The 23,823-nt window shown below is 33.3% G+C and overlaps 1 protein-coding gene across 1 annotated transcript; it reads right to left on the bottom strand.

Moving 5' to 3' along the window:
- Positions 1-11,944: 11,944 nt before the first annotated feature.
- Positions 11,945-23,420, bottom strand: LOC134720969 (uncharacterized). Its single transcript, XM_063583595.1, has 3 exons — positions 23,076-23,420; positions 14,958-15,158; positions 11,945-12,617 (listed from the first exon to the last, which is right to left on the bottom strand). Exons 1-3 carry the CDS (start codon positions 23,356-23,358, stop codon positions 11,974-11,976), a joined length of 1,128 nt encoding a protein of 375 aa, XP_063439665.1. The 5' UTR covers positions 23,359-23,420; the 3' UTR covers positions 11,945-11,973.
- Between the last annotated feature and the right edge of the window lie 403 nt (positions 23,421-23,823).

A 23,823-nucleotide genomic window follows, 5' to 3' on the forward strand; every position in this document is an offset into this window, starting at 1 on the left:
CAATTTCCCGTTTTTGAAATAGTCATATTCATATGTTAGGTTATTGGGAATATTCCCTTATTTAATTTATTTATATCTTGCGCCAGGTCTCTACACGTGCACCCCACTTTAAAATTATCAAAAAAACCTACAAACCTGCTGCATGTGAAAGTGCACCTGTCGTTCAAGCCAGGAACCTGAAATTCAGTGGTTATGTTTGTTTATGTGGAACAATAGTGTTTTTTTTTAACTCTCGATTTTTTTATATAGATTAAACGTTGGTTTTCCACTTTTCATTTTACAGGTCCTTTATAGTTTGCCTGTTCGGTGTAAGCCAAGGCTTTGTGTTGAAGATCGTACTTTAGGAGCCTATAATTCGGTGATTGTCGTTTGTCTATGTTTTACGTTCATTTTTTACATAAATGAGGCCGTTAGTTTTCTCGTTTGAATTGTTTTACATTGTATTATCGAGGCCTTCTATAGCTGACTATGCGATAGGGGCTTTGCTCATTGTTGAAGGCCGTATGGTGATCTATAGTATTTAATGTCTGTGTCCTTTTGGTCTTTTGTGGATAGTTGTCTCATTGGCAATCATACCACACCTTCTCTTTTTTATATTTGACCTTTAACAAAGATTTGTCTCATTGGCACCACTCATTCCTTAACCCTGAAAAACATTCCCAACCTTCCTTATGTGGTATTGCAACTCTGGTTGCATAGAGATCCATACACTTAACATAAAGTAATTGTCCAGAAACCAAATGTTTTTTGACGACTTGGAAGACACTGACACAGATGACGACAAGGTGATACCAATATAGGACCACAATTTTTTTTTGTCATTGTATAAAAAGTTAGGAAATACCATTTTTGTCCCTTTTTCAAACCTGACGATCATTCATAATCAATATCAGGCCTTGATTGATTCCTTGAAATATTTGGAATTCAGTCAACAAGAACAAAATTGTTGCAAGAAACATGTCACCAAAGAAGTACAGTCATATAAATAATATTGGCACTATATAAATTTCTATTGGTAGCAAAACATATATATATATATGAATGGTATTTTATATTTGTGTACGAGTATTTGCAACCACTGCTGGTGAATAATTAGTCCTCGGAATATATTACCAGTCGAGAAGTCAGTATTTTGATATAACACCTTGCAAAATTTTGTTGTGTTTTATAATTGATGTAAATTTTAACAAAACGTAGGTTCCATAGCTGCATTCGGCAATTCTTTATTGAACATTTTAGTGAAATTTTGTTTACCATATTTTTGGCTTTTCCATATGGGCTACCAAAAATTTGGCTACAACCAGTAGTGATAAATTTAATAACAGAAACTGCAGTCTGCTGGTTAAAAATATGAATATTATTTTTAATTTGTGTATTCTTAAATTGATTTTTTTCTCCAGTAGATTCCTTTAGAATTTAGGGGATATTCATAAGACATCATGAGCAGGGCAATTGTGAAAAACATTTTTGAAATGAAATTATCAATGCCAAATTTCGAAGGATATCTATATACATGTACTTCATTGTACTATATATAGGAAATGATTTGCTGTCACGATATGATATCATGTACATATAAAGCCAACTTAACAGCATTTTTTCTATGTGTTAATCCAGCCAAATACAATTTTTGACTGCTTCTTAGGTACACACAATATATGCAATAGATTTTTAAAATAGAAGTTGGACTTTTTATAAATAATCATCTTGGATAGGTGTTCTGATGTTGATTTCAGCATGCTTAGTAAAACGTTAGTTTTCTCGTTTGAATTTTTTTACATTGTCTTTTCAGGGCCTTTTATAGCTGACTATACAGTATGGGCTTTACTCATTGTTGAAGGCAGTAGGGTAACCTATAGTTGTTTATGTCTGTGTCATTTTGATCTTTAGTGGATAGTTGTCTCATTGGCAATCATACCACATCTTCTTTTTTATATTACAATTGTGTACTTCTTTCATAGAGAACTTTTATGCTGTAATCAGCCAACTATTGTACCAATAACAGATACACAAATGATTCTTTGCTTTATTTGTACTTCTACTAATAAGAGTCTCATGTTTCTTGGATTTCATGCTTAGTAATGGGAAATTTATTTTTCGCATAAGTTCATTTTGGGGTCCTATCACTGGTCACTGTTAAAGGATTTAAACTACTTTTGTAGAGTTCTTTGAAAAACACAGAAATCTTCTTTGAACCTTCAAGTGCCGAGTGTATATATTGTACAGGATAAAAACAATATATGTACAGTTAGAAATATAACTAGAGGCTCTAAAGAGCCTGTGTCGCTCACCTTGGTCTATGTGAATATTAAACAAAGGAAGCAGATGGATTCATGACAATATTGTGTTTTGGTGATGGTGATGTGTTTGTACATCTTACTTTACTTAACAGTCTTGCTGCTTACAATTATCTCTGTCTATAATGATCTTGGCCCAGTAGTTTCAGTGGAATATGTTAATAAAAATTTACAAATTTTATGAAAATTGTTAAATATTAACTAACTAGAGGCTCTAAAGAGCCTGTGCCGCTCACCTTGGTCTATGTGAATATTAAACAAAGGAAGCAAATGGATTCATGACAAAATTGTGTTTTGGTGATGGTGATATGTTTGTACATCTTACTTTACTGAACAATCTTGCTGCTTACAATTATCACTATCTATAATGAACTTGGCCCAGTAGTTTCTGTGGAAAATGTAACCGGTAGTAAAAAATTACAAATTTTATGAAAATTGTTAAAAAAATACTATAAAGGACAATAACTCCTTAGGGGGTCAATTGACAATCTTGGTCATGTTGACTTATTTGTAAATCTTACTTTGCTGAACATTTTTGCTGTTTACAGTTTAACTCTATCTATAATAATATTCAAGTTAATAACCAAAAACAGCAAAATTTTCTTAAAATTACCAATTCAGGGACAGCAACCCAACAACAGGTTCTCTGAGTGATTCATCTGAAAATTTTAGGGCAGATAGAGCATGACCTGATGAACAATTTAACACCATGTCAGATTTGATCTTAATGCTTTGGTTTTTGAGTTATTAGCCAAAAACTGTGTTTTACCCCTATGTTCTATTTTTAGCAATGGTGGCCATCTTGGTTGGTTTGCCGGGTCACACCACACATTTTTTTAAACTAAATACCCTAAATATGATTGTGGCCAAGTTTGGATTAATCTGGCCCAGCAGTTTCAGAGGAGAAGATTTTTGTAAAAGATCTATAAAATTTACGAAAAGAGGTTAAAAATTGACATTAAAGAGCAATAACTTCTAAATGGGTCAACTGACCATTTTGGTACTGTTGACTTATTTGTAAATCTTACTTTGCTGAACATTATTGATGTTTACAATATATCTCTATCTATAATAATATTCAAGATAATAACCAAAAACAGCAAAATTTCCCTAAAATTACAGATTCAGGGGCACCAACCCAACAACAGGTTGTCCGATTCATCTGAAAATTTCTGGGCAGGTAGATCTTGACCTGATTAACAATTTAACCCCAATGTCAGATTTGCTCTAAATGCTTTGGTTTTTGAGTTATAAGCCAAAAACTGCATTTTACCCCTATGTTCTATTTTTAGCCATGGTGGCCATCTTGTTTGGTTTGGCGAGTCACGCCACACATTTTTTAAACTAGATACCCCAATGATGATTGTGGCCAAGTTTGGTTTCATTTGGTCCAGTAGTTTCAGAGGAGAAGATTTTTGTAAAAGTTAACGACGACGCCGGACGCCAAGTAATGGGAAAAGCTCACTTGGCCCTTCGGGCCAGGTGAGCTAAACAAGAGGCTCTCAAGAGCCTGAATCGCTCACCTTAATTCTTTTGGTTAAATCTCTCATCAATGATTATTTGGGCTTTTCAATTTATTTAAATGTTTTTTGGATCGTCCTATTTTCTTCAAAAGCCAAAAAAAAAACAATCATTTTCTCCTATGTTCTATTTTAGCCCTATGTTTCTTGACATACAAGGAAAAAAAATATAAAATTTATACTAGATACTCTGAAACTCATTTAGCCTAAGTTTGGCTGAAATTGATACAGCAGTTTCAAAGGAGAAGATTTTTTAAAGTAAGTCAACATGATAAACAAATTGTGAAAAAAGTCTTTAAGGGCAATAACTCCTTAAGGGGTCAATTGACAATTTTGGTCAAATTGACTTAATTGAAGATCTTACTTTGCTGAACATTATTGCTGTTTACAGTTTATTTTTATCTATAATTATATTCAAGATAATAAACAAAAACAGCAAAATTTCCTTAAAATTATCAATTCAGGGGCAGCAACCCAAGAACAGAATGTCTGATTCATCTGAAAATTTCAGGGCAGATAGATCTTGACCTTGATAAACAAAATTACCCAAGTCAGATTTGCTCTAAATGCTTTGGTTTTTGAGTTATAAGCCAAAAACTGCATTTGACTCGTATGTTCTATTTTTAGCAATGGCGACCATGTTTGTTGATAGATCAAAACTTTAGATACAATTTACTATCTAGATACCCTAAGGAACATTCAGTTAAAGTTTGGAAGTATTTGGCCCAGTAATTTCAGAGGAGAAGATTTTTGTAAAAGATTACTAAGATTTATGAAAAATGGTTAAAAATTGACTATAATGGGCTATAACTCCTAAAGGGGTCAACTGACCATTTCTGTCATGTTGATTATTTGTAAATCTTACTTTGCTGAACATTATTGCTGTTTACAGTTTAAATTTCTTTAAAATTACCAATTCAGGGGCAGTAACCCAACAACAGGTTGTCCGATTCATCTGAAAATTTCAGGGCAGATAGATCTTGACCTGATAAACAATATAATCCCATGTCAGATTTGACCTAAATGCTTTGGTTTTTGAGTTATAAGCCAAAAACTGCATTTGACCCCTATGTTCTACTTTTAGCAAAGGTGACCATGCTTGTTGATAGATCACAACTTCAGATACAATTAACAAACTAGATACCCTAAGGAACATTCAGTTAATGTTTGGAAGTATTTGGCCCAGTAGTTTCAGAGGAGAAGATTTTTGTAAAAGATTACTAAGATTTACGAAAAATGATTAAAAATTTACTATAAAGGGCAATTACTCCAAAAGGGGTCAACTGACCATTTCCGTCAGGTTGACTTATTTGTAAATCTTACTTTGCTGAACAGTATTCCTTTTTACAGTTTATCTCTATCTATAATAATATTCAAGATAATGACCAAAAACAGCAAAATTTCCTTAAAATTACCAATTCAGGGGCAGCAACCCAACAACGGGTTGTCTGATTCATCTGAAAATTTCAGGGCAGATAGATCTTGACTTGATAAACAATATAATCCCATGTCAGATTTGCTCTAAATGCTTTGGTTTTTGAGTTATTAGCCAAAAACTGCATTTGACCCCTATGTTCTATTTTTAGCAATGGCGACCATGTTTGTTGATAGATCAAAACTTCGGATACAATTTTTAAATTAGATACCCTAAGGAACATTCAGTTAAAGTTTGAAAGTAATTGGCCCAGTAGTTTCAGAGGAGAAGATTATTGAAATAGTTTACGACGACAGACGACAGACAACAGACGACAGACAACAGACGACAAGTGATGGCATAAGCTCACTTGTCCCTTTGGGACAGGTGAGCTAAAAAGGACAATAACTCCTTAGGGGGTCAATTGACCATTTCGGTCACGTTGACTTATTTGTAAATCTTACTTTGCTGAACATTATTGCTGTTTACAGTTTATATTTATCTATAATAATATTCAAAATAACCAAAAACAGCAAAATTTCCTTAAAATTACCAATTTAGGGGCAGCAACCCAACAACAGGTTGTCCAATTTGTCTGAAAATTACAGGGCAAATAGATCTTGATCTGATAAACAATTTAACCCCGTGTCAGATTTGCTCTAAATGCTTTGGTTTTTGAGTTTTAAGCCAAAAACTGCATTTTACCCCTATGTTCTATTTTTAGCCATGGCGGCCATCTTGGTTGGTTGACCGGGTCACGCCACACATTTTTTAAACTAGATACCCCAATGATGATTGTGGCCAAGTTTGGTTTAATTTGGCCCTGTAGTTTTAGAGGAGAAGATTTTTGTAAAAGATAACTAAAATTTACAAAAAATGGTTAAAAACTGACTTTAAAGGGCAATAACTCCTTAAGGGGTCGACTGACCATTTTGGTCATGTTGACTTATTTGTAAATCTTACTTTTCTGAACATTATTGCTTTCTACAGTTTATCTCTATCTATAATAATATTCAAGATAATAAACAAAAACAGCAAAATTTCCTTAAAATTATCAATTCAGGGGCAGCAACCCAAGAACAGAATGTCTGATTCATCTGAAAATTTCAGGGCAGATAGATCTTGACCTGATAAACAATATTACTCAGGTCAGATTTGCTCTAAATGCTTTGGTTTTTGAGTTATAAGCCAAAAACTGCATTTGACTCGTATGTTCTATTTTTAGCAATGGCGACCATGTTTGTTGATAGATCAAAACTTTAGATACAATTTCCTATCTAGACACCCTAAGGAACATTCATTTAAAGTTTGGAAGTATTTGGCCCAGTAATTTCAGAGGAGAAGATTTTTGTAAAAGATTACTAAGATTTATGAAAAATGGTTAAAAATTGACTATAATGGGCTATAACTCCTAAAGGGGTCAACTGACCATTTCTGTCATGTTGATTATTTGTAAATCTTACTTTGCTGAACATTATTGCTGTTTACAGTTTATCTCTATCTATAATAATATTCAAGATAATAACCAAAAACAGCAAAATTTCTTTAAAATTACCAATTCAGGGCCAGTAACCCAACAACAGGTTGTCCAATTCATCTGAAAATTTCAGGGCAGACAGATCTTGACCTGATAAACAATATAATCCCATGTCAGATTTGCTCTAAATGCTTTGGTTTTTGAGTTATAAGCCAAAAACTGCATTTGACCCCTATGTTCTATTTTTAGCAATGGTGACGTTTGTTGATAGATCACAACTTCGGATACAATTTACAAACTAAATACCCTAAGGAACATTCAGTTAAAGTTTGGAAGTATTTGGCCCAGTAGTTTCAGAGGAGAAGATTTTTGTAAAAGATTACTAAGATTTACGAAAAATGGTTAAAAATTGACTATAAAGGGCAATAACTCCTAAAGGGGTCAACTGATCATTTCCGTCATGTTGACTTATTTGTAAATCTTACTTTGCTGAACATTATTCCTGTTTACAGTTTATCTCTATCTATAATAATATTCAAGATAATAACCAAAAACAGCAAAATTACCTTAAAATTACCAATTCAGGGGCAGCAACCCAACAACGGGTTGTCTGATTCATCTGAAAATTTCAGGGCAGATAGATCTTGACTTGATAAACAATATAATCCCATGTCAGATTTGCTCTAAATGCTTTGGTTTTTGAGTTATTAGCCAAAAACTGCATTTGACCCCTATGTTCTATTTTTAGCAATGGCGACCATGTTTGTTGATAGATCAAAACTTCGGATACAATTTTTAAATTAGATACCCTAAGGAACATTCAGTTAAAGTTTGAAAGTAATTGGCCCAGTAGTTTCAGAGGAGAAGATTATTGAAATAGTTTACGACGACAGACGACAGACAACAGACGACAGACAACAGACGACAAGTGATGGCATAAGCTCACTTGTCCCTTTGGGACAGGTGAGCTAAAAAGGACAATAACTCCTTAGGGGGTCAATTGACCATTTCGGTCACGTTGACTTATTTGTAAATCTTACTTTGCTGAACATTATTGCTGTTTACAGTTTATATTTATCTATAATAATATTCAAAATAACCAAAAACAGCAAAATTTCCTTAAAATTACCAATTTAGGGGCAGCAACCCAACAACAGGTTGTCCAATTTGTCTGAAAATTACAGGGCAAATAGATCTTGATCTGATAAACAATTTAACCCCGTGTCAGATTTGCTCTAAATGCTTTGGTTTTTGAGTTTTAAGCCAAAAACTGCATTTTACCCCTATGTTCTATTTTTAGCCATGGCGGCCATCTTGGTTGGTTGACCGGGTCACGCCACACATTTTTTAAACTAGATACCCCAATGATGATTGTGGCCAAGTTTGGTTTAATTTGGCCCTGTAGTTTTAGAGGAGAAGATTTTTGTAAAAGATAACTAAAATTTACAAAAAATGGTTAAAAACTGACTTTAAAGGGCAATAACTCCTTAAGGGGTCGACTGACCATTTTGGTCATGTTGACTTATTTGTAAATCTTACTTTTCTGAACATTATTGCTTTCTACAGTTTATCTCTATCTATAATAATATTCAAGATAATAAACAAAAACAGCAAAATTTCCTTAAAATTATCAATTCAGGGGCAGCAACCCAAGAACAGAATGTCTGATTCATCTGAAAATTTCAGGGCAGATAGATCTTGACCTGATAAACAATATTACTCAGGTCAGATTTGCTCTAAATGCTTTGGTTTTTGAGTTATAAGCCAAAAACTGCATTTGACTCGTATGTTCTATTTTTAGCAATGGCGACCATGTTTGTTGATAGATCAAAACTTTAGATACAATTTCCTATCTAGACACCCTAAGGAACATTCATTTAAAGTTTGGAAGTATTTGGCCCAGTAATTTCAGAGGAGAAGATTTTTGTAAAAGATTACTAAGATTTATGAAAAATGGTTAAAAATTGACTATAATGGGCTATAACTCCTAAAGGGGTCAACTGACCATTTCTGTCATGTTGATTATTTGTAAATCTTACTTTGCTGAACATTATTGCTGTTTACAGTTTATCTCTATCTATAATAATATTCAAGATAATAACCAAAAACAGCAAAATTTCTTTAAAATTACCAATTCAGGGCCAGTAACCCAACAACAGGTTGTCCAATTCATCTGAAAATTTCAGGGCAGACAGATCTTGACCTGATAAACAATATAATCCCATGTCAGATTTGCTCTAAATGCTTTGGTTTTTGAGTTATAAGCCAAAAACTGCATTTGACCCCTATGTTCTATTTTTAGCAATGGTGACGTTTGTTGATAGATCACAACTTCGGATACAATTTACAAACTAAATACCCTAAGGAACATTCAGTTAAAGTTTGGAAGTATTTGGCCCAGTAGTTTCAGAGGAGAAGATTTTTGTAAAAGATTACTAAGATTTACGAAAAATGGTTAAAAATTGACTATAAAGGGCAATAACTCCTAAAGGGGTCAACTGATCATTTCCGTCATGTTGACTTATTTGTAAATCTTACTTTGCTGAACATTATTCCTGTTTACAGTTTATCTCTATCTATAATAATATTCAAGATAATAACCAAAAACAGCAAAATTACCTTAAAATTACCAATTCAGGGGCAGCAACCCAACAACGGGTTGTCTGATTCATCTGAAAATTTCAGGGCAGATAGATCTTGACCTGATAAACAATATAACCTCGTCAGATTTGCTCTAAATGCTTTGGTTTTTGAGTTATAAGCCAAAAACTGCATTTGACCCCATGTTCTATTTTTAGCAATGGTGACCATGCTTGTTGATAGATCACAACTTCGGATACAATTAACAAACTAGATACCCTAAGGAACATTCAGTTAAAGTTTGGAAGTATTTGGCCCAGTAGTTTCAGAGGAGAAGATTTTTGTAAAAGATTACTAAGATTTACGAAAAATGATTAAATATTTACTATAAAGGGCAATTACTCCAAAAGGGGTCAACTAACCATTTCCGTCATGTTGACTTATTTGTAAATCTTACTTTGCTGAACATTATTCCTTTTTTACAGTTTATCTCTATCTATAATAATATTCAAGATAATAACCAAAAACAGCAAAATTTCCTTAAAATTACCAATTCAGGGGCAGCAACCCAACAACGGGTTGTCTGATTCATCTGAAAATTTCAGGGCAGATAGATCTTAACCTGATAAACAATATTACCCAATGTCAGATTTGCTCTATATGCTTTTGTTTTTGAGTTATTAGCCAAAAACTGCATTTGACCCCTATGTTCTATTTTTAGCAATGGCGACCATGTTTGTTGATAGATCAAAACTTCGGATACAATTTATAAATTAGATACCCTAAGGAACATTCAGTTAAAGTTTGAAAGTATTTGGCCCAGTAGTTTCAGAGGAGAAGATTCTTGAAATAGTTTACGACGACAGACGACGGACGACGACGGATGCCAAGTGATGGCATAAGCTCACTTGTCCCTTTGGGACAGGTGAGCTAAAAAGGACAATATCTCCTTAGGGGGTCAATTGACCATTTCGGTCACGTTGACTTATTTGTAAATCTTACTTTGCTGAACATTATTGCTGTTTACAGTTTATATTTATCTATAATAATATTCAAAATAACCAAAAACAGCAAAATTTCCTTAAAATTACCAATTTAGGGGCAGCAACCCAACAACAGGTTGTCCAATTTGTCTGAAAATTACAGGGCAGATAGATCTTGATCTGATAAACAATTTAACCCCGCGTCAGATTTGCTCTAAATGCTTTGGTTTTTGAGTTATAAGCCAAAAACTGCATTTTACCCCTATGTTCTATTTTTAGCCATGGCGGCCATCTTGGTTGGTTGACCGGGTCACGCCACACATTTTTTAAACTAGATACCCCAATGATGATTGTGGCCAAGTTTGGTTTAATTTGGCCCAGTAGTTTTAGAGGAGAAGATTTTTGTAAAAGATAACTAAAATTTACGAAAAATGGTTAAAAACTGACTTTAAAGGGCAATAACTCCTTAAGGGGTCAACTGACCATTTTGGTCATGTTGACTTATTTGTAAATCTTACTTTTCTGAACATTATTGCTTTCTAGTTTATCTCTATCTATATTTATATTCAAGATAATAAACAAAAACAGCAAAATTTCCTTAAAATTATCAATTCAGGGGCAGCAACCCAAGAACAGAATGTCTGATTCATCTGAAAATTTCAGGGCAGGTAGATCTTGACCTGATCAACAAAATTACTCAGGTCAGATTTGCTCTAAATGCTTTGGTTTTTGAGTTATAAGCCAAAAACTGCATTTGACCCCTATGTTCTATTTTTAGCAATGGCGACCATGTTTGTTGATAGATCAAAACTTTAGATACAATTTACTATCTAGATACCCTAAGGAACATTCAATTAAAGTTTGGAAGTATTTGGCCCAGCAGTTTCAGAGAAGATTTTTGTAAATGATTACCAAGATTTATGAAAAATGGTTAAAAATTGACTATAATGGGCTATAACTCCTAAAGGGGTCAACTGACCATTTCTGTCATGTTGATTATTTGTAAATCTTACTTTGCTGAACATTATTGCTGTTTACAGTTTATCTCTATCTATAATAATATTCAAGATAATATCCAAAAACAGCAAAATCTCTTTAAAATTACCAATTCAGGGGCAGTAACCCAACAACGGGTTGTTCGATTCGTCTGAAAATTTAAGGGCAGATAGATCTTGACCTTCTTAACAATTTTACCCCGTGTCAGATTTGCTCTAAATGCTTTGGTTTTTGAGTTATAAGCCAAAAACTGCATTTTACCCCTATGTTCTATTTTTAGCCATGGCGGCCATCTTGGATGGTTGACTGGGTCACGCCACACATTTTTTAAACTATATACCCCAATGATGATTGTGGCCAAGTTTGGTTTAATTTGGCCCAGTAGTTTCAGAGGAGAAGATTTTTCTAAAAGCTAACGACGACGGACGCTGGACGCCAAGTGATGGGAAAAGCTCACTTGGACCTTTGGGCCAGGTGAGCTAAAAATTCAATCTTTACACTCCACAAATCCTTTAACTCATCTACTTACTATTATCATGATTATATTGATTCACCAATAGTTAAATTGCTGTAATAATTGTCAATATAAAATTGAGAATGGAAATGGTGAATGTGTCAAAGAGACAACAACCCGACCATAGAAAAACCAACAGCAGAAGGTCACCAACAAGTCTTCATGAATATTTATTTCAAATAGACACAAATATCAGGATCCAGATTCTGACAAGGTTTCATACAGCTTAAAAAATTCCAAATCAGTGTCTATTATTAATTTAAGGTCTTTTTTTTCTAATTCCAAATGTTCTGAATCTGTAGGCTCTAATATGGTAGTTGGCCTAGTCACATATTTCAAGTATATTCCATAAGCTTCTCCAACGACCTCTTTGAACTTAGATTCCTGTGTTCTTTCCAAGACACAGGGGAGATTACTCATATCCCCTGCATAGTTTATTGTGACCCACACTTGCATCATTGTTTTGGTGTTCAATTGATTGCCATCCCAAATTGGAAATTCAGTACTTAAAAGAAGTTTATCAAATTTACAGTTATACAGAATTATTCTGATATTTTTTTCTGTCGCCAAGAATGAGGGAATGAATTTGTCAAACAATGACTCATTTCTATTCGATACACAAAAGGCATTTACAATTGCTTGTGCAATGGCTTGTGATAGCATTTTAGCACCATCTTTAGATTCCTCGTCCATTCTTGAATATCTACAATCTTCAACACCTTCCTCCTCTTCATCTTCTATCAGACTCAGGCTATGGAGCGCTTCTTCTAGCTCAATTTGAACAACACTTTTTGCTACAACTATATCAGCTTGACCATGCCATACTAAACTATTGCCTTGAAACAAGAATAGACACCAATGTAAAAACTTTAGCTTTATAAGCAGTGACAAATATATATGTGTAAACTTTAGCTTCATAAGCAGTGACAAATATGTAAACATTAGCTTTATAAGCAGTGACAAATATTTATATGTGTAAACTTAAGCTTCATAAGCAGTGACAAATATATATATGTAAACTTTAGCTTTATAAGCAGTGACAAATATGTAAACATTAGCTTTATAAGCAGTGACAAATATATATATGTGTAAACATTAGCTTTATAAGCAGTGACACATATATATATATATGTGTAAACTTTACATGCTTTAGCTTCATAAGCAGCGACAAATATGTAAACATTAGCTTTATAAGCAGTGACATATATATATATATGTGTAAACATTAGCTTTATAAGCAGTGACAAATATATATATGTATAAACTTTAGCTTCATAAGCAGTGACAAATATGTAAACATAAGCTTTATAAGCAGTGACAAATATATATATATGTGTAAACTTAAGCTTCATAAGCAGTGACAAATATGTGTGTAAACATTAGCTTTATAAGCAGTGACAAATATATATATGTGTAAACTTAAGCTTCATAAGCAGTGACAAATACATTATATGCTAACTTTAGTCTCATATGGAGTGACAATAACTGTTACACTCTATGCTGCTTGTTTGAATAATTCAGAATCTTATTTTCAAAAAAATTAACACCTACATTAAGCAGATTTATACATGTACATAGTATGTTATAATAAAAGAAGATGTGGTATAATTGCCAATGAGACAACTCTCAAACAAGTGACCAAAATAACACAAAATTTAACAAGTATAGGTCAATGTTCAGCCTTCAACAATGAGCAATGTTGTATATATATTATATCTTTAAATAATTTAATGCAACAAATTTTCACAACGCTGAAATATTCGATCTTCATAGTACTATTATCTTTTCAATCATAACACTGGATTTAGACAAATGAATCTTTTGAAAACTAGAGCCTCAAGTGTGCTGGTTTCAGATCTGACATTTTATAAGTGATTCATGATTAAATAGTAGCTTTATAGGTTTAAGCGCTCACAAACATGTTGAGCTCAGATGATCTTCCATGATCTTTAAAGGGACCTCCCAGGGACCTCATCTTTCCCTATTAGCCCAGTAATAGGAAGAGATTCGAATTATCTTTTGCCAAATTTTCATTTATATTTGCATCCATCTTGGTTGGCATTTTTGCCAGGTTCTACAGGTTCTAGGGACATGATAATTTATTCTAAACAAGGAAAATCTGAGGAACAATCCATTTATGCTTTAATATAGTCCCAATTCATGATGCTCCAGTATTTTTGATTTTTTACCAGATATACATGTTCATTTTTTTATCCTTGGACTCTGTTTCACAAAAAATTACTGCCTAGAGTTAAAATTCTTTGACATATACTTTTTGCATTCATTAAGACAATATATCGGCATGTATATATTTTATCTATTTTTTCAAAATGAGACTTAAAATATATATATGAACATGAATGCATGCTCCATAACCAAAAGTTGAAACCATTTTTATAGCTCTTTTGGGCACTTTTTTCATTGGTTTTGGTACCAGACACCCGATTTATAATATGAAGCTTTATTAAGCCAAATAAAATAATATGCATGTTTCCTGTAACATCTTTGAAAATAATAAGGTAGGAAGGGCGGGAATTCTTCTTTTTTACAATTTCTTTTTACATTGAGTCTATATGGGAGAGAAGTTCTGACTTTAACAGTGCTTATTGAAAAATGACCCCAAAAAAATCTATTGTTAGTCAACTGGAACAAATACATGTATACAAGATTTACTGGGTATAATGATTTATCTTAACAAACCCAGCCACACTTCAAGATATTTTGGTTTGCCCAAACCATCCCTAAAGGTAGATGCAGTTGGTATACATGTAGGTAGGTACATGTGTTAGAATTTTCTTTCAGCAAAGAGAAATTAAAGTGTCAGATGTTTTATAGTCTTCATACTTTTCTGATTAAAATAATACCTTTTCACAGCAGGACAATAAAAGGTGATGAGTAGACAGCTTTTATTTGGGTAGGGTTAGGACAAACATATTCTTTTTATAAAAATAGCCCTAGATGGCCCCAAATAAACCATGTTACCAGTTATTTGAAATTAAATACTGATTTATGACCCATTAATAGAACAGATCCATTTATTTCCATAAACTTACATGTATCAACAAATAAAGCTCCCTTTAACATGTTTAAAATTTTGAATCAAATATATTAATGTTCATATACAATGTAGTACACATACATGTACAAGTAGACCTATTTTCTACACTAAGTCTTACCAAAGGAGGTTAATGTTTGATCTGCTTTGACTGGCTCATTGCACAGTTCACATTTTTCATATCCATTGCAGCTGTTTACAACATATTCACCATTAAGAGTCAATGGTTTGAAGTAGTGCATGGCTAGTAGGCACTTGACATTTTCTTCTTTAATTGTGCCTTCTGTTTCAATTAACTGTGCAAGACACTGTTGATTTTTATCTGAAAAGAAAACAAATAATTATGTAACTTTCTTCAAATCAGCTAATACATGTAATACATGCACATGTACATGTATGTGTTTAGTCCAATCATAAAAATTGTGAATTGACATTCTCTGATATTTTTTGTCTTTTTCTTACTGTAATATTATGTCATGTTTAAACTAGAAGTCTGTTTTCAATAGAATAATTATCATTGCAACTTTTCAGGGGGTTCTTCTCAAACTCTAAATTGTAACTACAGCATTTATAAAACTTATCTTTTTTGGGCCCTTTATAGCTTGCTGTTTGGTGCAAGCCAAGGCTCCGTGTTGAAGGTCGTACCTTGACCTATAATGGTTTACTTTATAAATTGTTATTTGGATGGAGGGTTGTCTCATTGGCACTCATGCCACATCTTCCTATATCTATATGTATTACAAAAGAATGTGCTGATACACAGCAACTTGAAGCACAGCAAATAAAAAAGGCTAGGAAACTGCAATTCTACAACAGATTTAGGTCAAACTGCCATTATGGTTAAATCAATTTAAGAATACAAAAATTAACTAGAGGCTCTAAAGAGCCTGTGTTGCTCACCTTGGTCTATGTGGATATTAAACATAGGAAGCAGATGGATTCATGACAAAATTATGTTTTTGGTGATGGTGATATGTTTGTACATCTTACTTTACTGAACATTCTTGCTGCTTACAATTATCACTATCTATAATAAACTTGGTCCAGAAGTTTCTATGGAAAATGTAACCGGTAGGAGTTTTATGAAAATTGTTAAAAATTTACTGTAAAGGACAATAACTCCTTAGGGGGTCAATTGACCATTTTGGTCATGTTGACTTATTTGTAAATCTTACTATGCTGAACTTTTTTGCTGTTTACAGATTAACTCTATCTATAATAATATTCAAGATAATAACCAAAAACAACAAAATTTTCTAAAAATTACCAATTCAGGGACAGCAACCCAATAACAGGTTCTCTGATTCATCTGAAAATTTCAGGGCAGATAGATCTTGAACTAATGACCAATTTAACACCATGTCAGATTTGCTCTAAATGCTTTGGTTTTTGAGTTATAAGCTAAAAACTGCGTTTTACCCCTATGTTCTATTTTTAGCCATGGCGGCCATCTTGGTTGGTTTGGCGGGTCAAGCCACACATTTTTCAAACTAGATACCCCAAAGATGATTGTGGCCAAGTTTGGATTAAGTTGGCCCAACAGTTTCAGATGAGAAGATTTTTGTAAAAGATCTATAAAATTTACGAAAAATGGTTAAAAATTGACTTTAAAGGGCAATTACTTCTAAAGGGGTCAACTGCCCATTTTGGTCCTATTGACTTATTTGTAAATCTTACTTTGCTGAACATTATTGCAGTTTACAGTTTCTCTCTATCTATAACTAGAGGCTCTCAAGAGCCTGTGTCGCTCACCTGTTAATGTGTTTACTGATGTCGGCCATCTTCGTTGGTAGGAGGGGTCATTAGACACTTTTTTTAAAAATAGATACCCTAGTATTATGATTGTGGCCAAGTTTGGTTAAATTTGGCCAAGTAGTTTTAGTTTTCAAGTTACAAAAATGACAAAAAGTTCTTAAATATTGACTATAAAGGGCAATAACTCCTTATGGGGTCCTCTAACAATTTTGATCATGCTGACTTATTTGTAGATCTTACTTTGCTAAACATTATTGCTGTTTACAGTTAATCTCTATCTATAATAGTATTCAAGATAATAACCAAAAACTGCAAAATTTCCTTAAAATCACCAATTTTAGGACAGCAACCCAACAACAGGTTGTCCGATTCAACTGAAAATTTGTGAGGGGATATATCTTATTCTGATGGACATTAAAATCTTGAAAGATTTGCACTAAATGTCTTAGTTTCAAAGATATAAAGCAAAAACTGCATTTTACCACTATGTTCTAATTTTAGTCATGTCAACCATTTTGTTTGGAAGGCTGAGTCATCGGACACATTTTTTAAACTATAAACCACAATGATAATTGTGGACAAGTTTGGTAAAATTTGGCAAAGCTGTTTTAGAGAAGAAGATTTTTAGAAAAGTTACAAAAAATGACGAAAAGTTGATAAAAATTGACTATAAAGGGCAATAACTCCTTAAGGAGTCGACTGACATTTTTGATCATGTTGACTTATTTGTAGGTCTTACTTTGCTGAACATTATTGCTGTTTACAGTTTATCTCTATCTATAATAGTATTCAAGATAATAACCAAAAACTGCAAAATTTCCTTAAAATAACCATTTCAGGGGCAGCAACCCAACAACAGGTTGTCTGATTCTTCTGAAAATTTCAGGGCAGTTAGATCTTGACCTGATCAACAATTTGACCCTATGTCAGATTTGCTCTAAATGCTTTGGTTTTTGAGTTATAAGCCAAAAACTGCATTTTACCCCTTTGTTATATTTTTAGCCATGGCGGCCATCTTAGTTGGTTTGACAGGTCACGCCACACATTTTTTAAACTAGATACCCCAAGGATGATTGTGGCCAAGTTTGGTAGAATTTGGTCCAGTAGTTTCAGAGGAGAAGATTTTTGTAAAAGTTTACGGACGACGGACGCCAAGTGATGAGAAAAGCTCACTTGACCTTTCAGGTCAGGTGAGCTAATAATATTCAAGATAATAACCAAAAACAGCAAAATTTCCCTAAAATTACCAATTCAGGAGCAGCAACCCAACAACTGGTTGTCTGATTCATCTGAAAATTTCAGGGCAGATAGATCTTGACCTGATAAACAATTTTACCCCATGTCAGATTTGCTCTAAATGCTTTGGTTTTTAAGTTATAAGCCAAAAACTGCATTTTACCCCTATGTTCTATTTTTAGCAATGGCGGCCATCTTGTTTTGTTTGGCGGGTCATGCCACACATTTTTTAAACTAGATACCCCAATGATGATTGTGGCCAAGTGTGGTTTCATTTGGCCCAGTAGTTTCAGAGGAGAAGATTTTTCTAAAAGTTAACGACCACGGACGACGACAACGACGGACGACGACAGACGCCGGACGCCAAGTGATGAGAAAAGCTCACTTGGCCCTTCGGGCCAGGTGAGCTAAAAAGGAGAAGGTATAATTGATTTATAAATGTGGATATAATATTGTGATTGACACTATATATATTTGTATTTAGTTCAAAATTATAGCCTATAATTAGTATTTGGTTCATGACGATAGGATTTTTATATACAGCCCATAACAGAGAAGTGATCGAATTCGCGTTTCTTTACCGTCAGAATAAGTTACGTTATCGACAAACTTATTTAAGAAGTGAAATAATTTAATTTTCCTCATCGACGAAATATTTCATGTCCAACGTGTAAGTTTTCATTGTTTAAGTCGAAGTTTTTTCAACACAGTAAAACATTTTTTACAATCAACCTCTGTCATTGGCATTTTCATTTTAACGGTAAAGGATCAAATACGGGATCTCCGAAATTTCTATCATTTGTTATGAGGATATCATTATTGAATCGAACATATGTCTTTGTTCATGACACATATTATGAAATACAAAGGAGTTGAAATGATATAATACTTTCGAACTGACAGAAACAAAAATACATAATCTAGAATGTGTGTTCTGTCATAAACAATGGCTTTTTGTGCGAATCGACGATATCATGTTACATGTACTGATCTTAGCTGTAGAAACAGTTGGTGCGGCCTCGATAAAATCTTTATCAATTTAATATAAGTGATAAATATTCATGACTAGAATGATAATAAAATTGAGAATGGAAATGGGGAATGTATCAAAGAGACAACAACCCGACCATAGAAAAAAATCACATCCACTGTTTATACTGTAAATATGAACTCGTCGGTTAGTGCAATGAAGACACTTTTAAAGATTGAGATTGTTGGTTTATTCTTTACACCTTCGAAGTATCAAAATAATTTCAGTGTTTATTTTATGTTAAATTTATTTTCAAATCTCTTCTGTTTAAAATTGTCGAAACTTTCGTTTAAGATTTCTATAGTAAACTATCTAAATGTATTCTATAGTTAGGACCATTTTATAATAAATACCCTTTTGTACAAGAATACTTTCTTTATAGAAGTCTAGATCTGCTGGTTATAGATTTTTTTTATAACTTTCATTATTGTGACGACGCGCTATGAAATTCAGATTAATTTATAAATGAAGTTGTATATAAATTTTTGTCATAAACACAAATCTTTTGATCAGTTCGACGAGTGGGTCAATGTTACAGTAGTCTGTTTACTGTAAGTTACTTAGCTTGGCCCGATTCATCTGTCATTTATAAAAACTAATTCACCACTTTCTGAGACATTCATTTTTATTTCACCATCAGACATGGAGCTACATTTGTAACTAAAGAAAAATTCTCAAATTAAAGAAATTTTGAGATTTTTTTATTTAAAAAAAAATGGTGTTTTTTTTTTTAAAGAAAATCAACATTCAAAATTTAGAACTTCATGAACATGTACAGGAAGCTGAATTATTGCACATCTATGTACTACTTAAAATTGTACTTCGATCTGTTGCGTCCTTAAAATGTTCTGACCGTCCTAAGATTTAATGTATGGATATGTTTCACTAAATTAAATTCAAATCCGAATTGAATGTTTATGACACACAAAAAGAGAAACCAGAATCTCTTGATGCCCAAATGTATGTACATGTTGGGGCGATTTAGAGCTTTTCAGAAGGAGTAAGATTCCACCCTTGTTGAAAGCCTTGTTGAGACCTCTAGATTTTTAAAATCCCTCCGTTTTTCTCATGGACGGAGTGTGGTCTCTTCGTAAATTACCCCATATCTTTTCATTTTCCTATTTACCTAAGGTTCCATGTGAAAATTTCTATTGGATCATATCTGTTATACTGAATGTACAAAACAGTCTCAAGAAAAGGTGAAATTTCTTTTTCAAACCCGAACTAGAAATCCATTTTTTTCTAATAGAGCACCTTACATTATCGTCAATGAGTTCAGGCATGTGAAAAATCATATAATCATACAAAAGAAAGAAACCCTGAACAGGCTTTCAGCAATAATTGTTACCTACATTGTATTTAATATTAAGTAAATATCAACTTGTACATTTATTTGATAAAGTACAGATATTTTCTGTTCTGCCTTTGAAGAAATGACTATGTTCGCCCAATCGAAATGGTGCATGGACATATTTTGTTTCATATTATTAGAATTATTTTTAATATTATCGGTATTAAACTTGATTATTGACACATGAAAGTTTGTCAGCATTGTCAATCTTTTTAATGTTAAAGTATCAATAGTTCGGTCACTACTCAATTAAGTTTGTCGATAACGTAGCTAATTTTGACGGTAAAGAAACATCAATTGGATCACTTCTCTGTTACGGGCTGCACCTTTATCTGTGGGTCCTAAAATAAGCCAACAGCTTCTATGACCCATCTTGGAATCGTTTCGCAAATTCTCATCTCATTATAATTAGTCCGCAATTACTCTGACATCCAACAGCTGTTTTGCATGACAAGCTTGGGCATGGGACGACAGAGTTCGTCCCATATCAAAAATTGGATATTTGCCCACCCAAAATAGATGCGCTGCTTTGTTGCCTTTGGTGCCGACTGACGGCCTTGAAATTATATAAAACAGGCAACAATCTGTTCATTTTTCATTTATCTCTTCATTAATGTATGTTTCACCTTCCTGCCAACCTTTATTTTTCCATATTTCAACAGTTTTCACAGAGACCCATTGATTTCGGCATTTTGACTTTCACTTTCAAATGGACGTCAAGTTACGTCAGAGTTCGTGGTCTTCAGACTCAAAATATTATGCAAATATTTAATTTTTTTCACCTCAGGCTCCTTTCCAAGAAAACAATGTTTAACATTAAAATGAAAATGAAAGGCAAAATGCCGAAATCGATAGGTCACTGAAAAAACTGTCTAATTATGAGAAAATAAAGGTTGGCAGGTAGGTGAAACTTACATATATGAAGAGATAAATGAAATATGAACAGATTGATGCCCGATTTATATAATTCAAAGGCTGTCAGTCGGCACCAGAAGCAACGCATCTATTTTGGGTGGGCAAAATCCACTTTTTGATATGGGACGAGCTCTGACGTCTCAGGGCCCCAGCTTGCCTGGCAAAACAGCCATTGGACATCAGAGAAATATTGGACTAATAATAATATTTATTTATATAATATTATACTTACATTACTTATCAAAATTAAAACTTATTAATTAGGTGTGCACAGCTGAACTGTTGAACACTCAGTGCATTCATTAAGACCCGGTACCCAACATTTACCCGCCTATGGAAGCGTCTGGTACCGGCAGAAAAAATACCATAAAAATAAGGTGTAAAATTCTTTTGAAATCGTTCAAATCTAATTTCTTTCTTTCCTAAAGTGATAATCTCTGTGTACACCTTCATATTACAGACTTTTCCCTATTTTTTAAAGTAAAAAATAGGGAAAAGTCTGTAATATGAAGGACCCACTGGGTTTGGTTCCCCCTAAAATCTGAAAGGTACCACCAGTCTAAAAAAATAATGAAACCCCTGACACTTCACACATATATATATGAATTTATACTGGTTTCAATTTTAATGTTCCTTCTAACATGTTGAACCCGCCACATTATATATGTATGTGCCTGTCCCAAGTCAGGAGACCGTGATTCAGTGGTTGTCGTTTGTTCATGTTACATTTTTTTTTTTAATTTTTGGTAAATAAATAAGACGGTTAATTTTCTTGTTTGAATTGTTTTACATTGCCATTTCAATAGCTGACTGCCGTATGGGCTTCGGTCATTGTTGAATGTAGTATGGTGACCTATAGTTGTTAATGTCTAGATGTCATATTGGTCTCTTGTGGAGAGTTGTCTCATTAGCATACCACAACGTCTTTTTTTGTATTATGTATTTTCCGGACCATATGAGTATTTAGACCTCATGGCCATATGCGTATGGTGCGACCTTACGCGTATGGTCCGACCGTATGCGTATGGTATGACCATATGAGTATAATACTCGTTTGGTTATTAATGGGCCGGACCATATGAGTATTTGGACCATATAGGTATTTTTTTCAAATTACATAAAAATCGTTTCAATAATACAAAAACTTTATCTAAAAAAATAATGACTGTTAAATGACAAAGTATTAATTTTATAATTCAAAGACTACGTAAAGATTACATATTGATGCCATAATTAGTTTTCATCCCTAATTACATTCATGCATGTAGGCTTGGGGTGACATTTACTTCCACACTGTATCATAGTTTTTTGCATTATTGCAAGTCTAGGTTGTACACAATCCTTTTCATTTACACCTTTTGTTTCCAAGTGAAAATCTAGCCTTTTTGAAGCTGCGTACAGTGATGTGTCTACGGTATTTTTTAAGAAGCTCTAGATCTCAAATAACGTAAAATGATTGCAATACACCATATTCATAAGACACCTTAAATAAACTATGTTACTTTCCAGTGACTTCTTGAGAAATTTTTGGATTTTTTTTGTTTAAGTCGACATATATTGCAATTCACTCATAATAACAAATTGGTAATGACAATTGGTAGTGACCATCGGTATAAATGTGTTTATTATAGTTTTGACAAGTAAGTAAAATAAAATTAACTATGTGAAACTTCTAATTTTTATTTAGCTAATATTTTTATTATAATATAATCATGATAATAATAAAATGACCTATATGATAGCGTCTTTTTAATGAAAGGTCATACCATATGCAAAGTTTATAAGTATTCAAAGTAAAATGTAACCGAGTGTTAATTACCCTGAACATACGCGTACGGTCAGACCATATGAGTATATACCCATGTGGTCATGACCATACGCGTATGGTCCAAATACTCATATGGTCCAAATACTCATATGGTCCGGAACATGTACATAATATATATACTCACTGGCTTCGATGAAGCACTTGAACAATTTTTTCTCCTCTGTTGTATATATGCTCTCTGGAATCATCAATTTGCGGGCAAGATCCAAGTAAAAACTTCTAAGCCACACATGTACAGGAAATGTTTTTCCTTTCACATATTCGATTGTTGAGTCGCTGAAAGACCATGGCCCAGTGCCGTTGCAATTCCGTAAAACAAGGTGATCAAACTCTTGTTTTTCATAATCGTAGACAAATTTGCGAATACCTTTAGTAAATTCTTCCTTAAATTGATGAATCAAGTCCATCGCATCGTTAGAATTGTCTGGTAAGCAGTTTAGATATTTCCCGCCATGTGTCAAGAAATGGGTCGACGACAACTCGTCCCTACCCTATTATTACAAACTCGTGCTTCTGCCAACTCGTACCCAATATTTTCTAATCATGATATGCGCATAAACATATATTTATATCTATATACAGTATTTAACAAAATTAAGTTAACTTGTAAATGCCAAAGAAAAAATATATATATTTGACAATTTGTGCATTTGTAATACAAAAAAAAAAAAACTTTTAAAAGATAAACATTGTTTGCAAAATTTTACAAACGCGTTTTTGAACGGTGCATAAGGGACTTATCATTATTTATCTGGGAGGGGGGTGCTGGTCAAAATACAGGGGGGGGGGTCAAGTTTTTTTTCTGTGTGTTGAAAAGGGGGGTTCAATTTTTTTTATAAATTGAAAGTGGGGGGATCAATATCTTTTACACA

Source organism: Mytilus trossulus, chromosome 6 (assembly GCF_036588685.1).
Source record: "Mytilus trossulus isolate FHL-02 chromosome 6, PNRI_Mtr1.1.1.hap1, whole genome shotgun sequence".
Lineage (NCBI taxonomy): Eukaryota > Metazoa > Mollusca > Bivalvia > Mytilida > Mytilidae > Mytilus > Mytilus trossulus.